The following is an 18,299-nucleotide window of genomic DNA, read 5'->3' as shown; positions in this document are numbered from 1 at the left end:
GGGGGGGGGTGGCGGGCAGAGGGAGAGAGAATCCTTTCTTTTTTTGAGAGAGCGGGGGTGGGGTGGGGTGGGGGGAGGGGCAGAGGGAGAGAGAAAATCTTAAGCAGGCTCCATGCCCATTAGGGAGCCGGAAGCCGGGCTCCAGCTCATGACCCTGAGATCATGACCAGAGCCGAAATCAAGAGTCAGTGGCTTAACTGACTGAGCCACCTAGCAGCTGGAAAATGTAAAGGATATACCAGGTAAAAGGAAAATTATCCCAAATGTAAAGTCTGAAAATGTAAGCAAGTATGATGATCCATGGAAATGGGTAAATCTGAACAAATATTGACTGAATGAAACAGTAATGATCTTTTGTGAGGTTAAAAACCAAGGCAAATTAAAATACATGGCAGCATTGGTGTAAAGGTTAGGAAGAGATCAGAATTCATTTGTTTAAAGGTCTTTGTAAGTATACTTCCCGTAATATCTAGGATACTTGCTAAAAGACTAGAAATGGGCTGTAAAACTTACAAGTTAGAAGAGGAAGTAGTAGAATAAGAAAAAAAATCACCTAAAGGAAGGCAAGAAAGACGAGCACCAAAAAGGCAAAAAATCAAGAAAAATAGATCAACAGTTACAATAAATGTAAATGGAGGAAATGTTTTAGTTAAAAAGCAGAAAGTTGTCATATGGTTTGTAAGAGATACAAAAGACAAAACTACAGAAATGGTTGAACATAAAAGATATGGAAACATACCCGACTAATCAAAAGAAAATTGGTTCAACTGTATTAATATTGCTAGAGATCGAGGCTACTACTATTTTTGTAATGGTAAGACTCAGTTTATCAGCTTGATATTCTAATATTTTACATGTAATTATATAGCCTCAAAATATATAAAACAAACTGACAACTACAAGGAAAACTGGCATGGTAGAAGACTAACAAAACCTTAAGCTTTTAGCAAGCAGAAAAAAAAAATTAGGGTGTAGTGCATCCGATAGAACTTTCTGAGATTATGGAAATAATCTGCTTTGCACTGTTCAATATAGTCACTAGAAATATATGGCTATTAAGTACTTGAAATGTAGGTAGTATGGCTGAAGAACTGAATTTTTGATTCAGTTTTAATTAATTTAGATTTTTTTTTTTTTAAAGATTTTATTTATTTATTTGACAGAGAGAGACACAGCGAGAGAGAGAACACAAGCAGGGGGAGTGGGAGAGGGAGAAGCAGGCTCCCCGCAGAGCAGGGAGCCCAATGCGGGACTCGATCCCAGGACCCCGGGATCATGACCTGAGCTGAAAGCAGTCGCTTAACCAACTGAGCCACCCAGGCGCCCTAATTTAGATTTAAATAGCCATGTGTTTCTAGTGGGCTTTTGGACAGCACAGATAGAGATTTCTTTAATCCATATATCTTGTCAAAACATAATATCAAAAAAAAAAAAAAACAACAAAAAACATAATATCAACGTATAGGCATGCCTCAGTTTATTGAGCTTTGCTTTATTGCACTTCGTAGATGCTGTGGTTTCGTTTCTTTTTTTTCCCCCCACAAATTGAAGGTTTGTGGCAACCCTGTGTCAAGTCTCTCAGCTGCCATTTTCCCAACAGTATTTGCTCATTTTGTGTCTCTTTGTCACAATTTGGTAATTCTCACAGTATTTTAAACTTTTTCATTATTATTATATTTGTTATGGTGTTCTGTAATCAGTAATTATGCTTGCTAAAAACTCAGATGATGGTTAGCCTTTTCTTTCTTGCAATAAAGTATTTTTAAATTAAAGTATGTACTTTTTTTTAGATACAATGCTATTGCTCACTTAATAAGCTATAGTACATTTATATGCCCTGGGAAACCAAAAAATTCATTTTACATGCTTTATTATGATATTTGCTTTATTGTGGTGTTCTGGAACCAGATTTGCAATGTTTCTGAGGTATGCCTATATAGAGAGATTAATGAAGAAAAAATGAAGAGAGCGAAAGAGCCTTTAATTTTTAAAATTTTTTAAAAGATTTTATTTATTTGACAGAGAAAGACAGCGAGAGAGAGGGAACACAAGCAGTGGGAGAGGGAGAAGCAGGCTTCCCGCTGAGCAGGGAGCCCAATGTGGGGCTCGATCCCAGGACCCCGGGATCATGACCCGAGCCGAAGGCAGTCACTTAACGACTGAGCCACCCAGGCGCCCCCAAAAGAGCCCTTTTAGGAATGAAAGTGTGTTCTGGCAGTTCACTGTAGGCTGGGACAGTAGGTAGGGCTGTTAAACTGAGTATCTCCGCGTGCTTTCTCCATGTGGCTTGGGATTTTTCAGGTGTTTTCCAGAGCCTGCCTGCCTATGATTTGTTCCACTTGACATGGAATGGAGCAGAGACAAACTGTTCCTTACAAACCCTTCTTGAATTGCAGATTCATGAGCAAAGTAGATGTTGTTGTCTTAAGCCACTAAATATTGGGATTATTTGTTGTGTAGTGATCAGTGGTTGGAACAGGTACCTAGGGAATATGTTAAAATATTGAAAGTTATTAAAAATACCTTGAAAAAGGAGTGGCAAACTGTATGGATACATTTATCTATGGATTTGATACAGACAAAATCTCTAAAGACATTTTTGAGACTTCTTTTTTTAAAGAGGTTTTATTTATTTGAGAGAGACTGCACACATGCATACGTGGGAGGGGGGAGGGGAGCAGAGGGAGAGGGAGAAGCAGGCTTCCCTGTTGAGCAGGGAGCTTGAGTGGGGCTTGATCCCAGGATCCTGGGATCATGACTTGAGCCGAAGACAGAGCCACCCAGGTGCCCCTGTGAGACCTTTCAAGTGTGTAAAGAATATCAATGTCCAGTATAGTCAAGATAATCCTATAAAACAAGGAAGTGGGACTTGTCTTACCAAATATCAGTAATTATTTTTTAAAAAGCTGTGGTTGTTAAAACTATAATATTGGTAAGGCAATATGAAAAATACCCTACAGAACAAGACTAGAGATGCCAGAGACAAATTGCTATGTATGAAAATTTGATTCATGACAGAGATAGCATTATAAATCTTTGGGTATATCGATGGATTTTTCATCATATAATATTAGGTCTATTGATTTCCTGTATAAAAATTGAGCCCTGCACCACACACAAATATCAGTTCTAGTTGAGTTACTCAAATGTGAAAACAAAACTATGAGTGTTTAGAAGACAATATTGTGGGATATCGATATTTTTTTTTACACCTGACACAGAAGTTCAAACCATAAAAGAATTCTTTTTTTTTAAAAGATTTTATTTATTTATTTTGACAGAGAGATAGACAGAAGAGCACAGCAGAGGGAGTGGCAGAGGGAGAGGGAGAAGCAGGCTCTGCACTGAGCAGGGAACCCGATGCGGGACTCGATCCCAGGACCCTGAGATCATGACCTGAGCCGAAGGCAGACGCTTAACCATCTGAGCCACCCAGGCGCCCAAACCATAAAAGAATTCTGATGAAACTCAACTGCATTAATTTTTTTATTACAAGATAATACAGTGAATTTTAAAAATGAGGCACAAATAAGGAGAAAATGTTTGCAACACGTATAGCATGGATAAAGATTAGTATCCAGAATTTTCAGAGAAATTCTGAGATAGAAAGTCAGATAACCCAAAAGATAAACGGATAAAAGACTTGAGCAGGTAGTTCACTGAAGGTATTTGAATGGCCAGTAAATATTTAAAAGATGCTTACCCTTATTAGTAATCAAGGAAAGTATAGATGGAAACCATGATGACATATTTCAGACCTCCTGGAGGGACCAAATTTTAGTCTTACAGTAGCAAGTGTTGACATAGTTGGGAAACATCCAGAATACATATTTCTGACAGGAGTGAAATTCATACAACCACTTAGAAAACATTTGGCATTATTTACTGAAGTTCAAGTTGTGTATATACCCTGTTAGCCAACAATTCCTTCCTAGGACTATACCCTCAGGAAACTTGCCCATGTCTACTAGGAGCCGTGCACAGTCCTGTTGTAACTCTACTTGTAATGTCAAAGATGGGGACATAATAATGGAATGGAAAAGGAAGTTGTGATATTGTCGCAGCAGAATATTATGCAGAAGTGAAAATTAATTATAGCCATCTGCAACAGCAGGATAGTCTCAGTTGTGGAATAAGGATTCTATTTGTATAAAGTCCTAAGATAGGCAAAACTGAAGAACACGTATTGTTTTGGGAAAAAAGCATTTGGTGAAAATGTGAAAAAGACAGTTACTAGTGAAAAATCAAATTCAGGATAGTAGTTACTTTAGGGAGTTGTACAGAGGACTTCAGAGGCAATATTTGTATAACTGAGTGGTAGTTAATGGAGATTTGTTGCCATTACCTTACACATCTTATGTATTAAGTTTTTTTTTTTTTTTTAAAGATTTTATTTATTTATTTGACAGAGATAGCAAGAGCAAGAACACAAGCAGGGGGAGTGGGAAAGGGAGAAGCAGGCTTCCACAGAGCAGGGAGCCCGATGCGGGGCTCGATCCCAGGACCCTGGGATCATGACCTAAGCCGAAGGCAGACGCCCAACGACTGAGCCACCCAGGCGCCCCAAGTTTTTGTTTTCTTTTTTAACTATTCAGTATTAGAAAGTCATGGTATCTCAGAGTTGGAAGGGACTTTAAATATTATCTAGTCCACCTTAGTCAGATACCACTTTATAATGTTATTTATTTTGTATTTTACTCCAGCAGATTGAAGGTTTCTTAGCAACAGGGACCATGTCTTATACTTAATGGTGACAGGTTTCAGACTGTAGTGGCAGGCCCATTGTATAATACTTGATCTGACAGTATGATAGAATATCCAAGCAGGACTGCCCCAGAAAAATCCAGAAGTATGGGGAATGTAAGTGTACTTTTTGTATTTCTCACTGCCATCAGGGATACTATTAAATATGGGATTTATGTTAAAAAATTACAAAAAAATACATGTTTATTGAAGAAGTCAAACAAGCAATAGTTTACAAGGAAAGATTAAAATCTCTCCCTCTCATCTCCCTGAGGTAAGTCATGTTAACAATTTAGTTTGGTGAATATCTTTCCAGACCTTTCTGTGGGCTGAAACAAACATATACTCATATGTTTTCTCTTCTTCAGGAAAGTGGGATCATAATAAATATATTTCCCTAAAAGTTGGATTTTTAACCAGCATGGTATGATGAAAACTCTTCCAAACCATACATACAGGTCATTATTTTTAAAGGTAGTATAGTGTCATTTTTGGTTGTGCCATAATTTATTCCTTTATGAATAGACCTCGAGATTATTTCCAAGTTTTGACTTTTCCAAAGAATATTACCAGTAATCATTTTTGTATGGATGTCAGTAAATAATGCCTTTTTTTTTTTTTTTTAAAGATTTTATTTATTGGGGCACCTGGGTGGCTCAGTCATTAAGCATCTGCCTTCGGCTCAGGTCATGATCCCATGGTCCTTGGGATCGAGCCCCGCATCGGGCTCCCTGCTCCGCGGGAAGCCTGCTTCTCCCTCTCCCACTCCCCCGCTTGTGTTCCCTCTCTCGCTGTGTCTCCCTCTGTCAAATAAATAAATAAAATCTTTAAAAAATTAAAAAAAAAAAAGATTTTATTTATTTATTTGACAGAGACCGCGAGAGAGGGAACACAAGCAGGGGGAGTAGGAGAGGGAGAAGCACGCTCCCCGCTGAGCAGGGAGCCCGGTGTTGGGCTTGATCCCAGGACCTCAGTACCACGACCCGAGCCGAAGGCAGACGCCCAACGACTGAGCCACCCAAGCACCCCAGTGCCATTTGTTTTTATAAGATAGATTTCTGGAAGTGGGATTGCTAGGTGAAAGGATTGTTAGGGACTTTTATGAAATTTCCTTCCATAAAGTTTGTAATATTTTTCATTCCTTCCGGGAATGTTAATGAAAATGCCAGTTTTATATCCTACTCACCTCTGAATGTAGTTCCTTATCCCTCTTGTTCAAGTGTGTCAGCCTGGTGGGTGAAAAGTGATTTTCCTGGGTTGTATTTGCACTCCTAACTGCTTCTTGACCACTTGCATTTCTGCTCTCATAATTACTTACAGTTTACAGTTTTATTTAGGGTTATTTTTTTCTTTCCATTTCATACTTTGTTTATAAATATCCTCTCCCAGTTTGTTTTTTTACGTTTAGTTTATGGCATTTTTCATGGCAGCTAACATTTTCTTCTATCTTGATACTCTAAGTCGTGCTTACTGAGATAATTTACATACAATAAAATTCACTCTTCAGGCATACAGTTGAGTGAGTTTTGATAAATGTGCAGCCATCATCATAATACCAAAATATAGAGTATTTCCATCATCCCAGAAAGTGTTCCTTTGCATTCACTCTCCTTCCCCCACCCCCAGCCCCTGGTAACCACTGATCTGTTTGTTTTAAAGATTTTATTTACTCATTTGAGAGAGAGAGACAGAGCACAAATGAGGAGAGGCAGAAACACTCTCAGCCGAGATGGGAGCCTGACATGGGGCTTGATCCCAGGACCCTGGGAGCATGACCTGAGCCCAAGGCAGACACTTAACCATCTGAGCCACCCAGGCACCCCCACTGATGTCCCTATAGTTTCGCCTTTCCTGAATGTCATGTAAATGGAATAGAGTAGGTGACATTTTGTGTCTGGCTTCTTTCACATAGCATAGTCATTTTGAGATCTATATTGTTAGGTGTATCAATAATTTGTTCCCTTTTTATTGCTAATGTGTGCTTAACACATTAATTATTAATACATTAATAATGTAACAGTATTTTATTGTATGGTGTATTAGTACCCTAAGGCTGCTGTAACAAAATATTACAAATTGAGGGGCTTACACACCAGAAGTGTACTGTCTTACAGTTCTAGAGGCTGGAAGTCTGAAATCACGGTGTCCACAGACTTGATGCCTTCTTAGGGCCAGATACCTTCTTAGGGCCACGACGGAGAATCTGTTCCAGGCTTCTTTTATAGCTTCTGATGGCCCCACACATTTTCTTGGCTTGTGGCAACAAAACTCCGACCTCTGCCTCTGTTGTCACGTAGTTGTCTTCTCCCTGTGTCTTCACATCGTCTTCCCCTAAGTGCACGTTTGTCTGTGTCCAGATCTCTCCCCTATTTTATAAGGACATCAAATCATATTTGATTAGAGCCCAGCTGATGACCTCATTTAACTTGATTACCTCTAAAGATTCTTCCTTCAAGATAAGATCACAATCCGAGGTACTCGGGCTTGGGACTTCAACATATCTTTTTGTGGAAATAAAATTCAGCCCATAACAGATGGATGGACCTTGGTTTATTGATTCACCAGTTGATGGACATTTGAATTGTTTCCATCTCAATAGGTAGTTCAAAACAGAAGAAGAAGCTTTATTTAACATCTCTTTTTTTAGCTTTTTGCTTAGTGCTCAGATCCTGACCCACCTTCCTTTGCTAAGCAAGCAACAAAATGCTGGGCCACAGAAAGGCAGGAGGAGGGCGCCTGGGTGGCTCAGTTGGTTAAGCGACTGCCTTCGGCTCAGGTCATGATCCTGGAGTCCCGGGATCGAGTCCCACATCGGGCTCCCTGCTCAGCAGGGAGTCTGCTTCTCCCTCTGACTCTCCCCCCTCTCATGCTCTATCTCATTCTCTCTCTCCAATAAATAAAATCTTTAAAAAAAAGAAAGGCAGGAGGAGGCTCCAAAAAGCTAGAGATGAGCAACTGAAAGTGAAAAGCAGAACATGGGATGAAAGGAGCCTGTCCAACAGTCTGATGTTCTGTTTTGTTTCATTTGTATTTGTTTTTAATGTAAAAGATAAATTTACATTAAACTTTTATTTAAATCTTTTTTAGGGGGGACATTTAAGCTTTAAACCCACATGTTCGATAATGAACTGAATTGAGTCACTGGAGTAGGTCATGGCCAAGCTTACGTGTTCATTTCTGTGCCAGTTGGGTTCGTTTTGTCCCGTTTCTCCAGACACTTAAGTCCTGGCCCTAGCAGTGCTTTCAAAGCTCTTCCCTCTCAGTGTCTATTCTTGCGGGTAGAGAAGTAGCCTTGAAGAAAGTGTATGCCATAGAAAAGAACATGAAGCATTGGGGCTTGAGGACTGAAATGAACATGCAGTGGTACATTGGGGTCAGAGGGAGCGGTGGGGAGACTCCCCACATGTTGGCTTTAGTAATGTTGAGCTTCAGCTGTAGTGATTTTCCTCCTTAGGGACAGATCGTAAAGATGAACTGTGTAAGGAAACTGTCAGTAGGCTTCGTCAAATCACGGCAATAAACATTTATGAAGGATTTAGTTGGGGACGCCTGAGTGGCTCAGTCGGTTAGGTGTTTGCCTTCAGCTCAGGTCATGATCCTAGGGTCCTGGGATCGAGTCCCGAGTAGGCTCCCTGCTCGGTGGGGAGCCTGGTGCTCTCTCTGCCTGCCCCTCCCCCTGCTTGTGCTCTCTCTTTCTCTCTCTGACAAATACATAAAATCTTTAAAAAAAAAAAAAAAAAGAAAAAAGAATTTAGTTGGTGTTACTCACTGTACCAGCTGCTTGGGTGCAAAGGTAAATGAGTTGAGCCCTATAGGTCCTGCTGAGGAATTGTGTCTTTGTTCGTCTTAGAGAATATGTCAAGTGTGAAGTGCAGGTAATAAGACATTATGTACAATATGATTTCAACTTTGTGGAAAACAGATAAGTTAAAATATTAAAAAAAAAAAAAAGGCTTAGATAAATACACCAAAATTCTGACAGCATATTTCTGAATGGTGGTATTTTACATAACTTTTTCTTTCTACTTTTCAGTACTTTCTTACTATAATGTACGTGTATAATTTGCAGTATCAGAATATAAAAGAGCATGCTTTAAAAAAAGGTAGAAACTAGGTAGGTCTAAGCACGCTTGGACCCACTGGACCCATTGTTTTCTTTACTTGATGTTTGGAAATGACACCGACTGACCCTGTGTCTGATTCTTCATTCAGCACAGGAGGAAACGCCGCTCCACACCTTTGACTTCCTCCACACCAGCCCCACAAGCAACAGAGAAAAGCTCTTATTTGCAGACCACGGAGCTCTCACTCTGGACCGTGGTGGCCGCCATTCAGGCCGTGGAGAAAAAGATGGAGTCCCAGGCCGCCCGGCTACAGAGCCTGGAGGGGCGGACGGGGACAGCCGAGAAGAAGCTGGCCGACTGCGAGAAGACGGCCGTGGAGTTCGGGAACCAGCTGGAGGGCAAGTGGGCCGTGCTGGGGACCCTGCTGCAGGAGTACGGGCTGCTGCAGAGGCGGCTGGAGAACATGGAGAACCTGCTGAGAAACAGCAACTTCTGGGTCCTGAGGCTGCCCCCGGGCAGCAATGGAGAGGTTCCCAAGGTAGTCCCCTTGGGGATTAAGAGTTAGTCTACTGCACCTGGGTGGCTCAGTTAAATTAAGCATTTGCCTTCAGCTTAAGTTACGATCCCGAGTTCCGGGATCAAGTCCCACATTGGGCTCCCTGCTCAGCAGGGAGTCTGCTTCTCTCTCTGCCCTTCACCCTGCTTGTGCTCTTGCTCGCTCGCTCGCTCTCAAGTAAATAAAAAAAATCTTAAAAAAAATATGGTCACCTGTGAGCAACCTCTTTAGGAAAAAAAAAAAGCCTAAATGGGGAGCCCTCCCCTTTATTATTTAAGATTGTAAGTTGCTGGCTTTTCTTTCGTGGCTAGACAGGAGGCACTCACTGTACGATATTTGTGATTTCAGGTATCCAGGTCATTTGAAAATGATGGAGTCTGTTTCTCAGAGCAGGAGTGGGAAAATCTGGAGGACTGGCAGAAGGAGCTCTACAGAAATGTGATGAAGAGCAACTATGAGACTCTGGTCTCTCTGAGTAAGTAGTACTTTTCCCCTGAGAATTCTCTTTCAGATATCTTTACATCCCTGGCCAAGTAGCGTGCGACTCAGACTACACTTGGCTTTGGCTCCTCTGTTGGTCTGGGTTGGGTTGAGAAATGGGAGTCTCCAAAAAAAAGAGAGAGGGGGAAACAAAACGTAAGAGACTCTTTTTTTTTTAAAGATTTTATTTATTTGACAGAGAGAGACACAGCGAGAGAGGGAACACAAGCAGGGGGAGTGGGAGAGGGAGGAGCAGGCTCCCCGCTGAGCAGAAAGCCCGATGCGGGGCTCGATCCCAGGACTCTGGGATCATGACCTGAGCTGAAGGCAGACGCTTAACAACTGAGCCACCCAGGTGCCCCAAGAGACTCTTAATGATAGAAAACACACTGAGGGTTGAGGGAGGGAGATGGGTGGGAAGTATGGGCTAGATGTGTGATGGGCATTAAGGAGGGCACTTGTTGTGATGAGCAGTGGGTGTTATATGTAAGGGATGAATCACTAAATTCTACTCCTGAAAACAGTATTACAGTATATGTGAACTAACTAGAATTTAAATAAAAATTTGAAAAATAAGAGAAATGGGAGTCTTTAGGTCCTCAATTCATGAAGACTTTTGGAAAGGTCTTGGTGTTGTGTGTTTTGTATTCTCTGTGGTCACATAGTTCTTGATAATATTTACTAATAGAAAAAATGTGATCATCATAGTGTAACATATATTGTAGTGTAATGTGACCAAGGTTCCTTATGGTGTTTTTAATACTTAAAACTGTTTTTTTTTTTAATTAATTATTTTTTAAGATTTTATTTATTTATTTGTCAGAGAGAGACAGCACAAACAGGGAGAGAGGCAGGCAGAGGGAGAAGCAGGCTCCTCGCTGAGCAAGGAGCTCGATGTGGGACTCGATCCCAGGACCCTGGGATTATGACCTGAGCCGAAGGCAGACGCTTAACCGACTGAGCCATCTAGGCGTCCCAGTACTTAAAACTGTTTGACAAGAGGGGCGCCTGGGTGGCTCAGTTGTTAAGCGACTGCCTTCGGCTCAGGTTATGATCTCAGGGCCCTGGGATCGAGCCCCACATCGGGCTCCCTGCTCTGCGGGAAGCCTGCTTCTCCCTCCCCCAATCCCCCTGCTTGTGTTCCCTCTCTCGCTGTCTCTCTCTCTCTCTCTGTCAAATAAATAAATAAAATCTTTAAAAAACAAAAAAAAAAATGACAAGAAATCCTTTGTTACCTGAGATAAGGCAGGCAGCCCAGGTTAACCAAAAAATTTTTCTTGGCCTTAGTTGGAATTATATTCAGTCCCTGTGAGCTCAGTGTCTATTTTGTGTTAATCAAAAGTGCTGCTTAATAGATACACATTTTTATATATAAAATATTAGCTATTAGTAAGTAGATTTTGGTAGACAAAATCTTTTTTTTTTTAAGATTTTATTCATTTATTTATTGGAGAGAGAGATCATGGGGAGGAACAGAAGGAGAGAGACAAGTAGACTGCGCAGAGCCTGATGTGGGGCTTGACCCCACGACCCTGAGACCATGACCTGAGCCAAAACCAAGAGTCAGTCACTCAACCGACTGAGCCACCCAGGCGCCTCCGACAAAATCTTTTATTTATTTTATTTATTTTTTAAAAGATTTTATTTATTTGACAGAGACACAGCAAGAGAGGGAACATAAGCAGGGGGAGTGGGAGAGGGAGAAGCAGGCTTCCTGCCGAGCAGGGAGCCTGATGCGGGGCTCGATCCCAGGACCCTGGGATCATGACCTGAGCCGAAGGCAGACGCTTAACTACTGAGCCACCCAGGCGCCCCCTAAAATCTTTTAAAACTGAGGTCCATGGAGAAGTGCCCAAAAGGCCACTGTGACTAGAGCAGAGAGGGAAACAGCAGAAGGGTCGGGGGGTTGTGTGACCTGAGCCGAGTTCTGTGCTCTGCTAATGGCTGTTTCCTTCTCTGTCCCAGCTGGGGATAATGGTGCACACCTCACCTTGCAGCGTGTCAGTGTGGATGAAATTCGATACGCTGAAAGGAAGCAGCACTTGAGACCATGTACAAGTGAGGGCAGGGTGGTGGCTGGGGAGCCTGACTGCTGGAGCCACAGTGACTAATGAAGGAGCGTTGAAGGCAGCAGCTGACTGAATAGATTTTTCGAATTGGCTCTAATTTTCTAGTTGTCCCAAGCTGCCACTGGCGGGAAAGTGGGAAGAACAGTAGCCTTTTAATCTTTGGAACTTTTAATATCAACCCTCTGACATTGGTCACCTTGTTCATTGGCAACTGACCAGTGCGCAGTGAGCTTTTACTGTCTCCTGGGCTCACACTGTGCCTATTCCAACCCAGAGGTCCTTGGCCAGACAGAAGGAGAAGCGGAATTGGGTGCAGGGATGCTGGGTGACTTGGAGGAGGAAGGCCCTGGTGATGTCCACCCAGGTGAGTGGATCCAGAATATTCCATCCCTCTCTCCACTCCTTGCAGCCTATAATGAGCTTTCCCACTGCTAAACTGCCAAACACTGATTATCAGCAACCTCATCTGGTATTATTTATTTTAGATTTCTCTATGATTTTCATTAGTTCACCTAACATATATGTGTCTTCATTTATTACCACTGTGGAGTCCTTAAGTATTGTGACATATCCTATTTCATGTCTATGCTACTGTACAGAGTAGAATAGCCTAAGTGAAAACTTGCTGGAGATTGAGGATAGGGTTGGTCACATCTTAGGAATGAAGTTGTCTGGGTGAGAGGCAGGCAGAGCATTTATAAGCCAGGTATTGGGGGAATGTGCAGGAAGACTGGGGCTGGATATATGAATTTTTTTTTTTTAGATTGTATTTATTTGCGAGAGAGCGAATGAGAGACAGAGAGCATGAGAGGGAGGAGGGTCAGAGGGAGAAGCAGACTCCCTGCTGAGCAGGGAGCCCGATGTGGGACTCAATCCCGGGACTCCAGGATCATGACCTGAGCCAGAGGCAGTCGCTTAACCAACTGAGCCACCCAGGCGCCCTGGATATGTGAATTTTTAAGCTTTAGGCTTAAGGGTGGTTGGGTTTTTTTTTAATTGTTCACATTTATTATTTTAAACTCTTTAGTATAGTTATAGTATAATTTGCTATTTGTTTTTAAAGATTTTTTTATTTATTCATCCAAGACAATGAGATACAGAGAGAGAGCATGAGCAGGGGGAGCAGCAGAGGGAGGGGGAGAAGCAGGCTCCCCACTGAGCAGGGAGCCTGATGCGGGGCTCGATCCCAGGACCCTGGGATCATGACCTGAGCAGAAGGCAGATGCCCAACCATCCGAGCTACCCAGGCGCCCCAATTTGCCATTTTGTACAGGAATTGAATACAAATTTATGGACAAGCTTAGAGAACTATCATTTATAACATTGTTCTAGAAAAATAATCTATTCAGATTTCTCTACCTGAATATGTGTTTAGTTTTTCAGGTCTTAGAACCCAGACTCCTTCTCCAGGGTGTCCTAATGCCCTTATCCTGGGGTGCTTTGATTTGAGTTCTTCTGAAATTCACAGATGTTTGTTTAGCTCTGAAGAAACCACAAGTGCTAGAATGTGATCTTTTTTGGTCTTCTCTTTCTCGGCAGCCGAAGGGGTTATGATCAAGCAGGAGATCCAGTACGCTCAGGAAGGCTCTGCAGATCTTCCTGGAGAGTTCTCAGGCATTGCTGAAGAGCAGGCTTTCCTGAGCCCAGAGCATACTGAACTCTGGGATGGTCAGGGTGGTTCTGTCCTCTTGGATTCAGGCCCCGGGGACACTAATCTGGAGGATCCCATTGAGGGCAGTAGAGACCCTAGCAGCGGCAGAATTCTGAGCTGCCCCCCAAAGCAGAAACCTAGTAGGCAGGTGCAGCTGGGTCAGGAATGTGGGCAGGGCCTAAAGCTGAAAAGGGACACTTCTGGCCCATATGGATGTTCCGAGTGCGAGATCAGCTTCCACTATAAGCAGCAGCTAGCTACACATCTGCAGACCCACTCAGGGTGGGGGACTTACACAGCCTCGGAGCCAGAGGAGAGCCTTAGACCCAGGCCACAACTTAAGCCCCAGTCCAAGAGGGCAAAGATGCATCAGTGTGATGTGTGCATGAGGAGCTTCAGCTGCAGGGTGAGCCTGGTAACCCACCAGCGCTGCCACTTGCAGGAGGGGCCCAGTGCTGGCCACTGTGTCCAGGAGAGGTTCTCGCCCAACAGCCTGGTTGCTCTGCCTGGCCACATCCCTTGGAGGAAAAGCCGGAGTTCCCTCATCTGTGGTTACTGTGGCAAGAGCTTCAGCCATCCATCTGATCTGGTGCGGCACCAGCGCATCCACACGGGTGAACGGCCCTACAGCTGCTCAGAGTGTGAGAAGAGCTTTGTCCAGAAGCAGCACCTTCTGCAGCACCAGAAGATCCACCAGCGGGAGCGGGGCCTGGCCCTGGAGCCTGGAAGGCCCAATGGCCTGCTTTAAGGGTGCCAGCCCCTTGTCCGTCTTGGTGGGGGGCAGAAGGGGCTGGCATTGGTCCCCCCGAAGAGACACTGTGCAGAGTCAGGGACTGACTTCTTCCTGAGGAGAGTCACTTAGATTTGCCTTCCCTTGGCCAAGCACCAGGCCAAGCCCAGAGGCTGTGAAAACTATGGAAGAGGAGGAGTCCGGGGCCACTCCTCTCCCTGCTGTCTCTACCCTGCTGTGGAGCTTGTTGTTTCTGGCACCTTCAAGTCTCTGGTTTTCCCATCAGGGCTGATATTCATGGGCTGGGGTTGGCTCTCTGACCCTGCAGGGACTGGTGGCTGGTTCCAGGTCCTGTCCCAGCATTTCAGGTCTTCCCATGAGGTTGGGTTGGGCCAGGGGAGCGAGCAGGTATGTGGAAGAGTTCTGGGACTCCTAACCTGGTCTTTCCTCTTCTTTTGTAGTCTCTTTGTTAAAAACAAGTCGAAGAAATAATTTAAATGACTGCTTACCCTGTTCCGAGGAAACTTTTTTGGAATTAGATTTTAGTTGACTTAAAAAATTACAGTCTGACACTTGTTTTTTTTAAATTTCCAGCATTGTAGAAGTTGTTCCTAACATGGGGACTGGGCCTACCCTCTACGAGGGATTTGTTTATGGGGCTCTTTTAGCCCATCCACACTTAGTTAGGTCAGAGATCGGGGGCAGATTGCTGAGCTCCTCCTTGTGGGGGTCCTTGCTCACATGGGGCTAACTGAGTCCAGAGGAGCAAGAGGAAGGGAGTGGGAAGACCTCAAAACCCCTGCTGAGAACGAAGAATGCTGTGTCGGAGCCGAGAGCGTGTTGCTGCTGCTTGGGAATCCAGATTTCTCACCATAATCCTCTTCTTCTTCCAACGTGGTCCTCGCTGGGTTCTGCCGCCGCCCAGGGTAGAAGACTGCTTTGTTACTTATGGTTGTCTGACTTGTTCCAGTGGGTATTGGAGTTTGTTCTTATTACACCAGTTGTTTCTTGAGATTGTGTAGATTACACATTTTTCAAATTAGTTCTGGGATTGACTGTTCCAGAGGGGATGGAGAAAAAGCACAAAAATGCTTTGTTTCTCAGGAGTGTTGAATGCCTGCCCCACTGTTGTTTGGGGAGATGGGAGTGGGCTCCTGGGTCCTATGTGAATGTCCCCTTTGATGATTTACAGTTGCTTAGAATAAAACTTGCTACTAGCAAAAAAAAAAGCTCATGTTGGATATTTTTCTCCCTTTTTCAAGAATACCAAGGTGGAGGAGGTGGCTGACGGGGAGCAGTAACAGAAGCCTGAAGTCCCAGCCTGACCTGCATTTTTACTTAAATTTAGGACAGACGAGCAGAGGGCATGTATGAGAGTATTCCTGGGACCCTATGTGTGGTGGTCAAGGGCTGCAGGCAGGCAGTCTGGGTGTTGGTCGTTGGAGATGGTGGGAAGATAGAGCAGGAAAGCGATGGTAGGTGCACCGGGGACTACTGAGTAGCACTTAGGGATATTGGCTTAGAGAAGCATATAATGCTGAGTGGGAAAATACAAGAGATTGAATGAGATCTATGTCAGTACTATTTATGTACATTAAAAATGCACATATGCAAAACAAAACATTTGGCGAGAACATGTAGAAACCCAAAGTTACACCTTAAAGGCATTAGGGTTGCCTGTGGGAGCAGTGAGTGGGATATGGGAATAAAAAGGATTAATAAAATAAATAGATAAAAATAAACTTGGGTCGCTGAAATGTATGGGTTGTCTTGGTGTAGCAACTGAACATGGAAGTCATAGGGCAGGCGCCCTGCTCAGCTGAGGTGTTCGGCTTCACCAGATGTAGGAAAACCTAAGGAGCTAATCTCCTAAATTCCTTCTACAGTCTCCTACCCTCAATCTTTTGCACCATAGATTCCGCTGTACCCCATCCTTGATTATTTTTACGTCCCAATTGAGTAGTACACGTATATATGTGTGTATGTATGTATTTAGAGAGCATGTGTGGGGGGAAGGCGTGAGGAAGAGGGAGAAAGAATCTCAAGCAAACACCGTGCCGAGTGTGGAGCCCGACATAGGGCTCATCTCACGACCTGAGCCAAAACCAAGAGCAGGATGCCCAACTGACTGAGCCACGCAGGCACCTCCCCCAATTGAGTGTTATCATGTGACCAGTCTGTCTTGCATTGTGGGGAGAAAAACGAAATACAAGGTAGGATTCTGGTTCTCTGGCAATGTTGTTTTCCTTGAGGCAGGAGAATAATTGAATTAGGCAATTGGACCATAGTAATAATGGCTAATAATTACTGAGCACTCAATGTGTGAGACACTCTTTTTAAAATGAACTTAATCCTCACATAACCCTATGTGGTGGGTATGATTATACTCCATTTTACACATAAGATATGGGAAGCATGCTGAGAGGTGAAGTACCAGGTGGAGGTAGCTGGGACCCCAGGCCATCTTGCTTCAGATCCCGCGCACTTGACCATGGATGCTGTTGCTTCTGGTTGACCGCAATCAGGCGCTTTGGGTCCAGGCTGGATTCTGAGTCCTTGTTACCCAGAGTGTGGACCCTGTGCCAGCAGCATTGGCATATCTTGGGAGCTTGGTGGAAATGCAGACTCAGACCCACTGATTTTTTTTTAAAAGCTTTTACTCGAGAGAGAGCAGAGAGAGTGTGAGTGAGAGAGAGCAGAAGCAGCGGGGAGAGGCAGGGGAAGAAGCGGACTCCCCACCAAGCTGGGAGCCCAACGTGGGGCTCGACCCCAGGACCATGACCTGAGCTGAAGGCAGATGCTTAACCACCTGAGCCACCCAGGTGCCCCAGAATCAAGATTTTAACCAGATTTGCAGGTCAGTCTCTGTACACAGAAATACCTTCTTGAGAGAGAACAAACTATCAACCTCTTGCCTGCTTCAGCTGTCCATCAAAAGCCAGCTCTGCTAGGTGCTGCGAAGGAAACAGGAAATGGAGCTATGTGAAGGACAGGGATGATCAAACTAGAAAGATTAAATCAACACATGAGGAAGAATTCAATGCCAAACATCAGTGACTCTAATTTGTGCTTCTTTTTTTTTTTTTTAAAGATTTTATTTATTTATTTGAGACAGAGACAGAGAGCACATGAGAGGGGGGAGGGTCAGAGGGAGAAGCAGACTCCCCGCCGAGCAGGGAGCCCGATGCGGGACTCGATCCCGGGACTCCAGGATCATGACCTGAGCCGAAGGCAGTCGCCCAACCAACCGAGCCACCCAGGCGCCCATCTAATTTGTGCTGCTTCCTGTTCCTATAGGTAGGGTCCTGATCATTGCCCACCTAAACTCCAATAACCTAACTGCTCTCCTACCCTTAACCACATCCTTTTTGCTAGCAGAGTTAATGTCCTGGCATACGAATTGGACATGGGCTTTCCTCCAAGACTTACAAGGATGTGACTGGCTACTGGTAAAGAGCAAGCTTTTTATTTTATTTATATTTATTTTAAAGATTTTATTTGACAGACACAGTGAGAGAGGGAACACAAGCAGGGGGAGTGGGAGAGGGGAGAAGCAGGCTTCCCGCGGAGCAAGGAGCCTGATGCGGGGCTCGATCCCAGGACCCTGGGACCATGACCTGAGCCGAAGGCAGACGCTTAACGACTGAGCCACCCAGGTGCCCCTGAGCAAGCTTTTTAGTATAGAATTTACACTTTGACAAACCTAACCTGCTCCGAATTTCTTCACCTTTCACTCTCTAAATTATCTGTGCTGCTGCCACGTTGGGCTTCTTGCTCTTTAGTGAATAAGCCATGCTTTCCATTTTCTTTTTTTTTTTTTAAAGATTTTATTTATTTATTTGACAGAGAGAGACAGTGAGAGAGGGAACACAAGCAGGCAGAGTGGGAGAGGGAGAAGCAGGCTCCCCGCTGAGCAGAGAGCCCGATGCGGGGCTCGATCCCAGGACCCTGGGATCATGACCTGAGCTGAAGGCAGACGCTTAACGACTGAGCCACCCAGGTGCCC

At 44.0% G+C, this 18,299-nt stretch overlaps 1 protein-coding gene across 2 annotated transcripts; it reads left to right on the top strand.

Annotated features, from left to right (window-relative positions):
- The first annotated feature begins 90 nt into the window (after positions 1–90).
- Positions 91–15,522, top strand: ZNF212 (zinc finger protein 212). Of its 2 annotated transcripts, XM_081799928.1 has the most exons (5): positions 91–242; positions 8,956–9,345; positions 9,712–9,838; positions 12,187–12,276; positions 13,452–15,522. In XM_081799928.1, the coding sequence occupies exons 2-5, from the start codon at positions 9,094–9,096 to the stop codon at positions 14,309–14,311; spliced, it is 1,329 nt and encodes a 442-aa protein (XP_081656054.1). In that variant the 5' UTR covers positions 91–242; positions 8,956–9,093; the 3' UTR covers positions 14,312–15,522. The 2 variants fall into 2 exon arrangements, with proteins under 2 accessions (XP_081656054.1, XP_081656053.1); XM_081799927.1 differs by lacking the exon at positions 91–242 and having other exon boundaries at positions 7,674–9,345.
- The last annotated feature ends 2,777 nt before the right edge of the window (positions 15,523–18,299 follow it).

Source organism: Leptonychotes weddellii, chromosome 12 (genome assembly GCF_054177405.1).
Source record: "Leptonychotes weddellii isolate Sample4059 chromosome 12, ASM5417740v2, whole genome shotgun sequence".
In the NCBI taxonomy this organism is placed as follows: Eukaryota; Metazoa; Chordata; class Mammalia; order Carnivora; family Phocidae; genus Leptonychotes; species Leptonychotes weddellii.
Note: the sequence above shows the minus strand (reverse complement) of the source record. Positions and strands in the feature narration are given on the sequence as shown.

Coding starts and splice junctions, on each gene's coding strand:
- ZNF212 (XM_081799928.1), top strand. CDS start 9,094: ATGGAGTCCCAGGCCGCCCGGCTACAGAGCCTGGAGGGGCGGACGGGG. Junction 9,346..9,711: donor GCAATGGAGAGGTTCCCAAG/GTAGTCCCCTTG, acceptor TTGTGATTTCAG/GTATCCAGGTCATTTGAAAA. Junction 12,277..13,451: donor CCCTGGTGATGTCCACCCAG/GTGAGTGGATCC, acceptor CTTTCTCGGCAG/CCGAAGGGGTTATGATCAAG.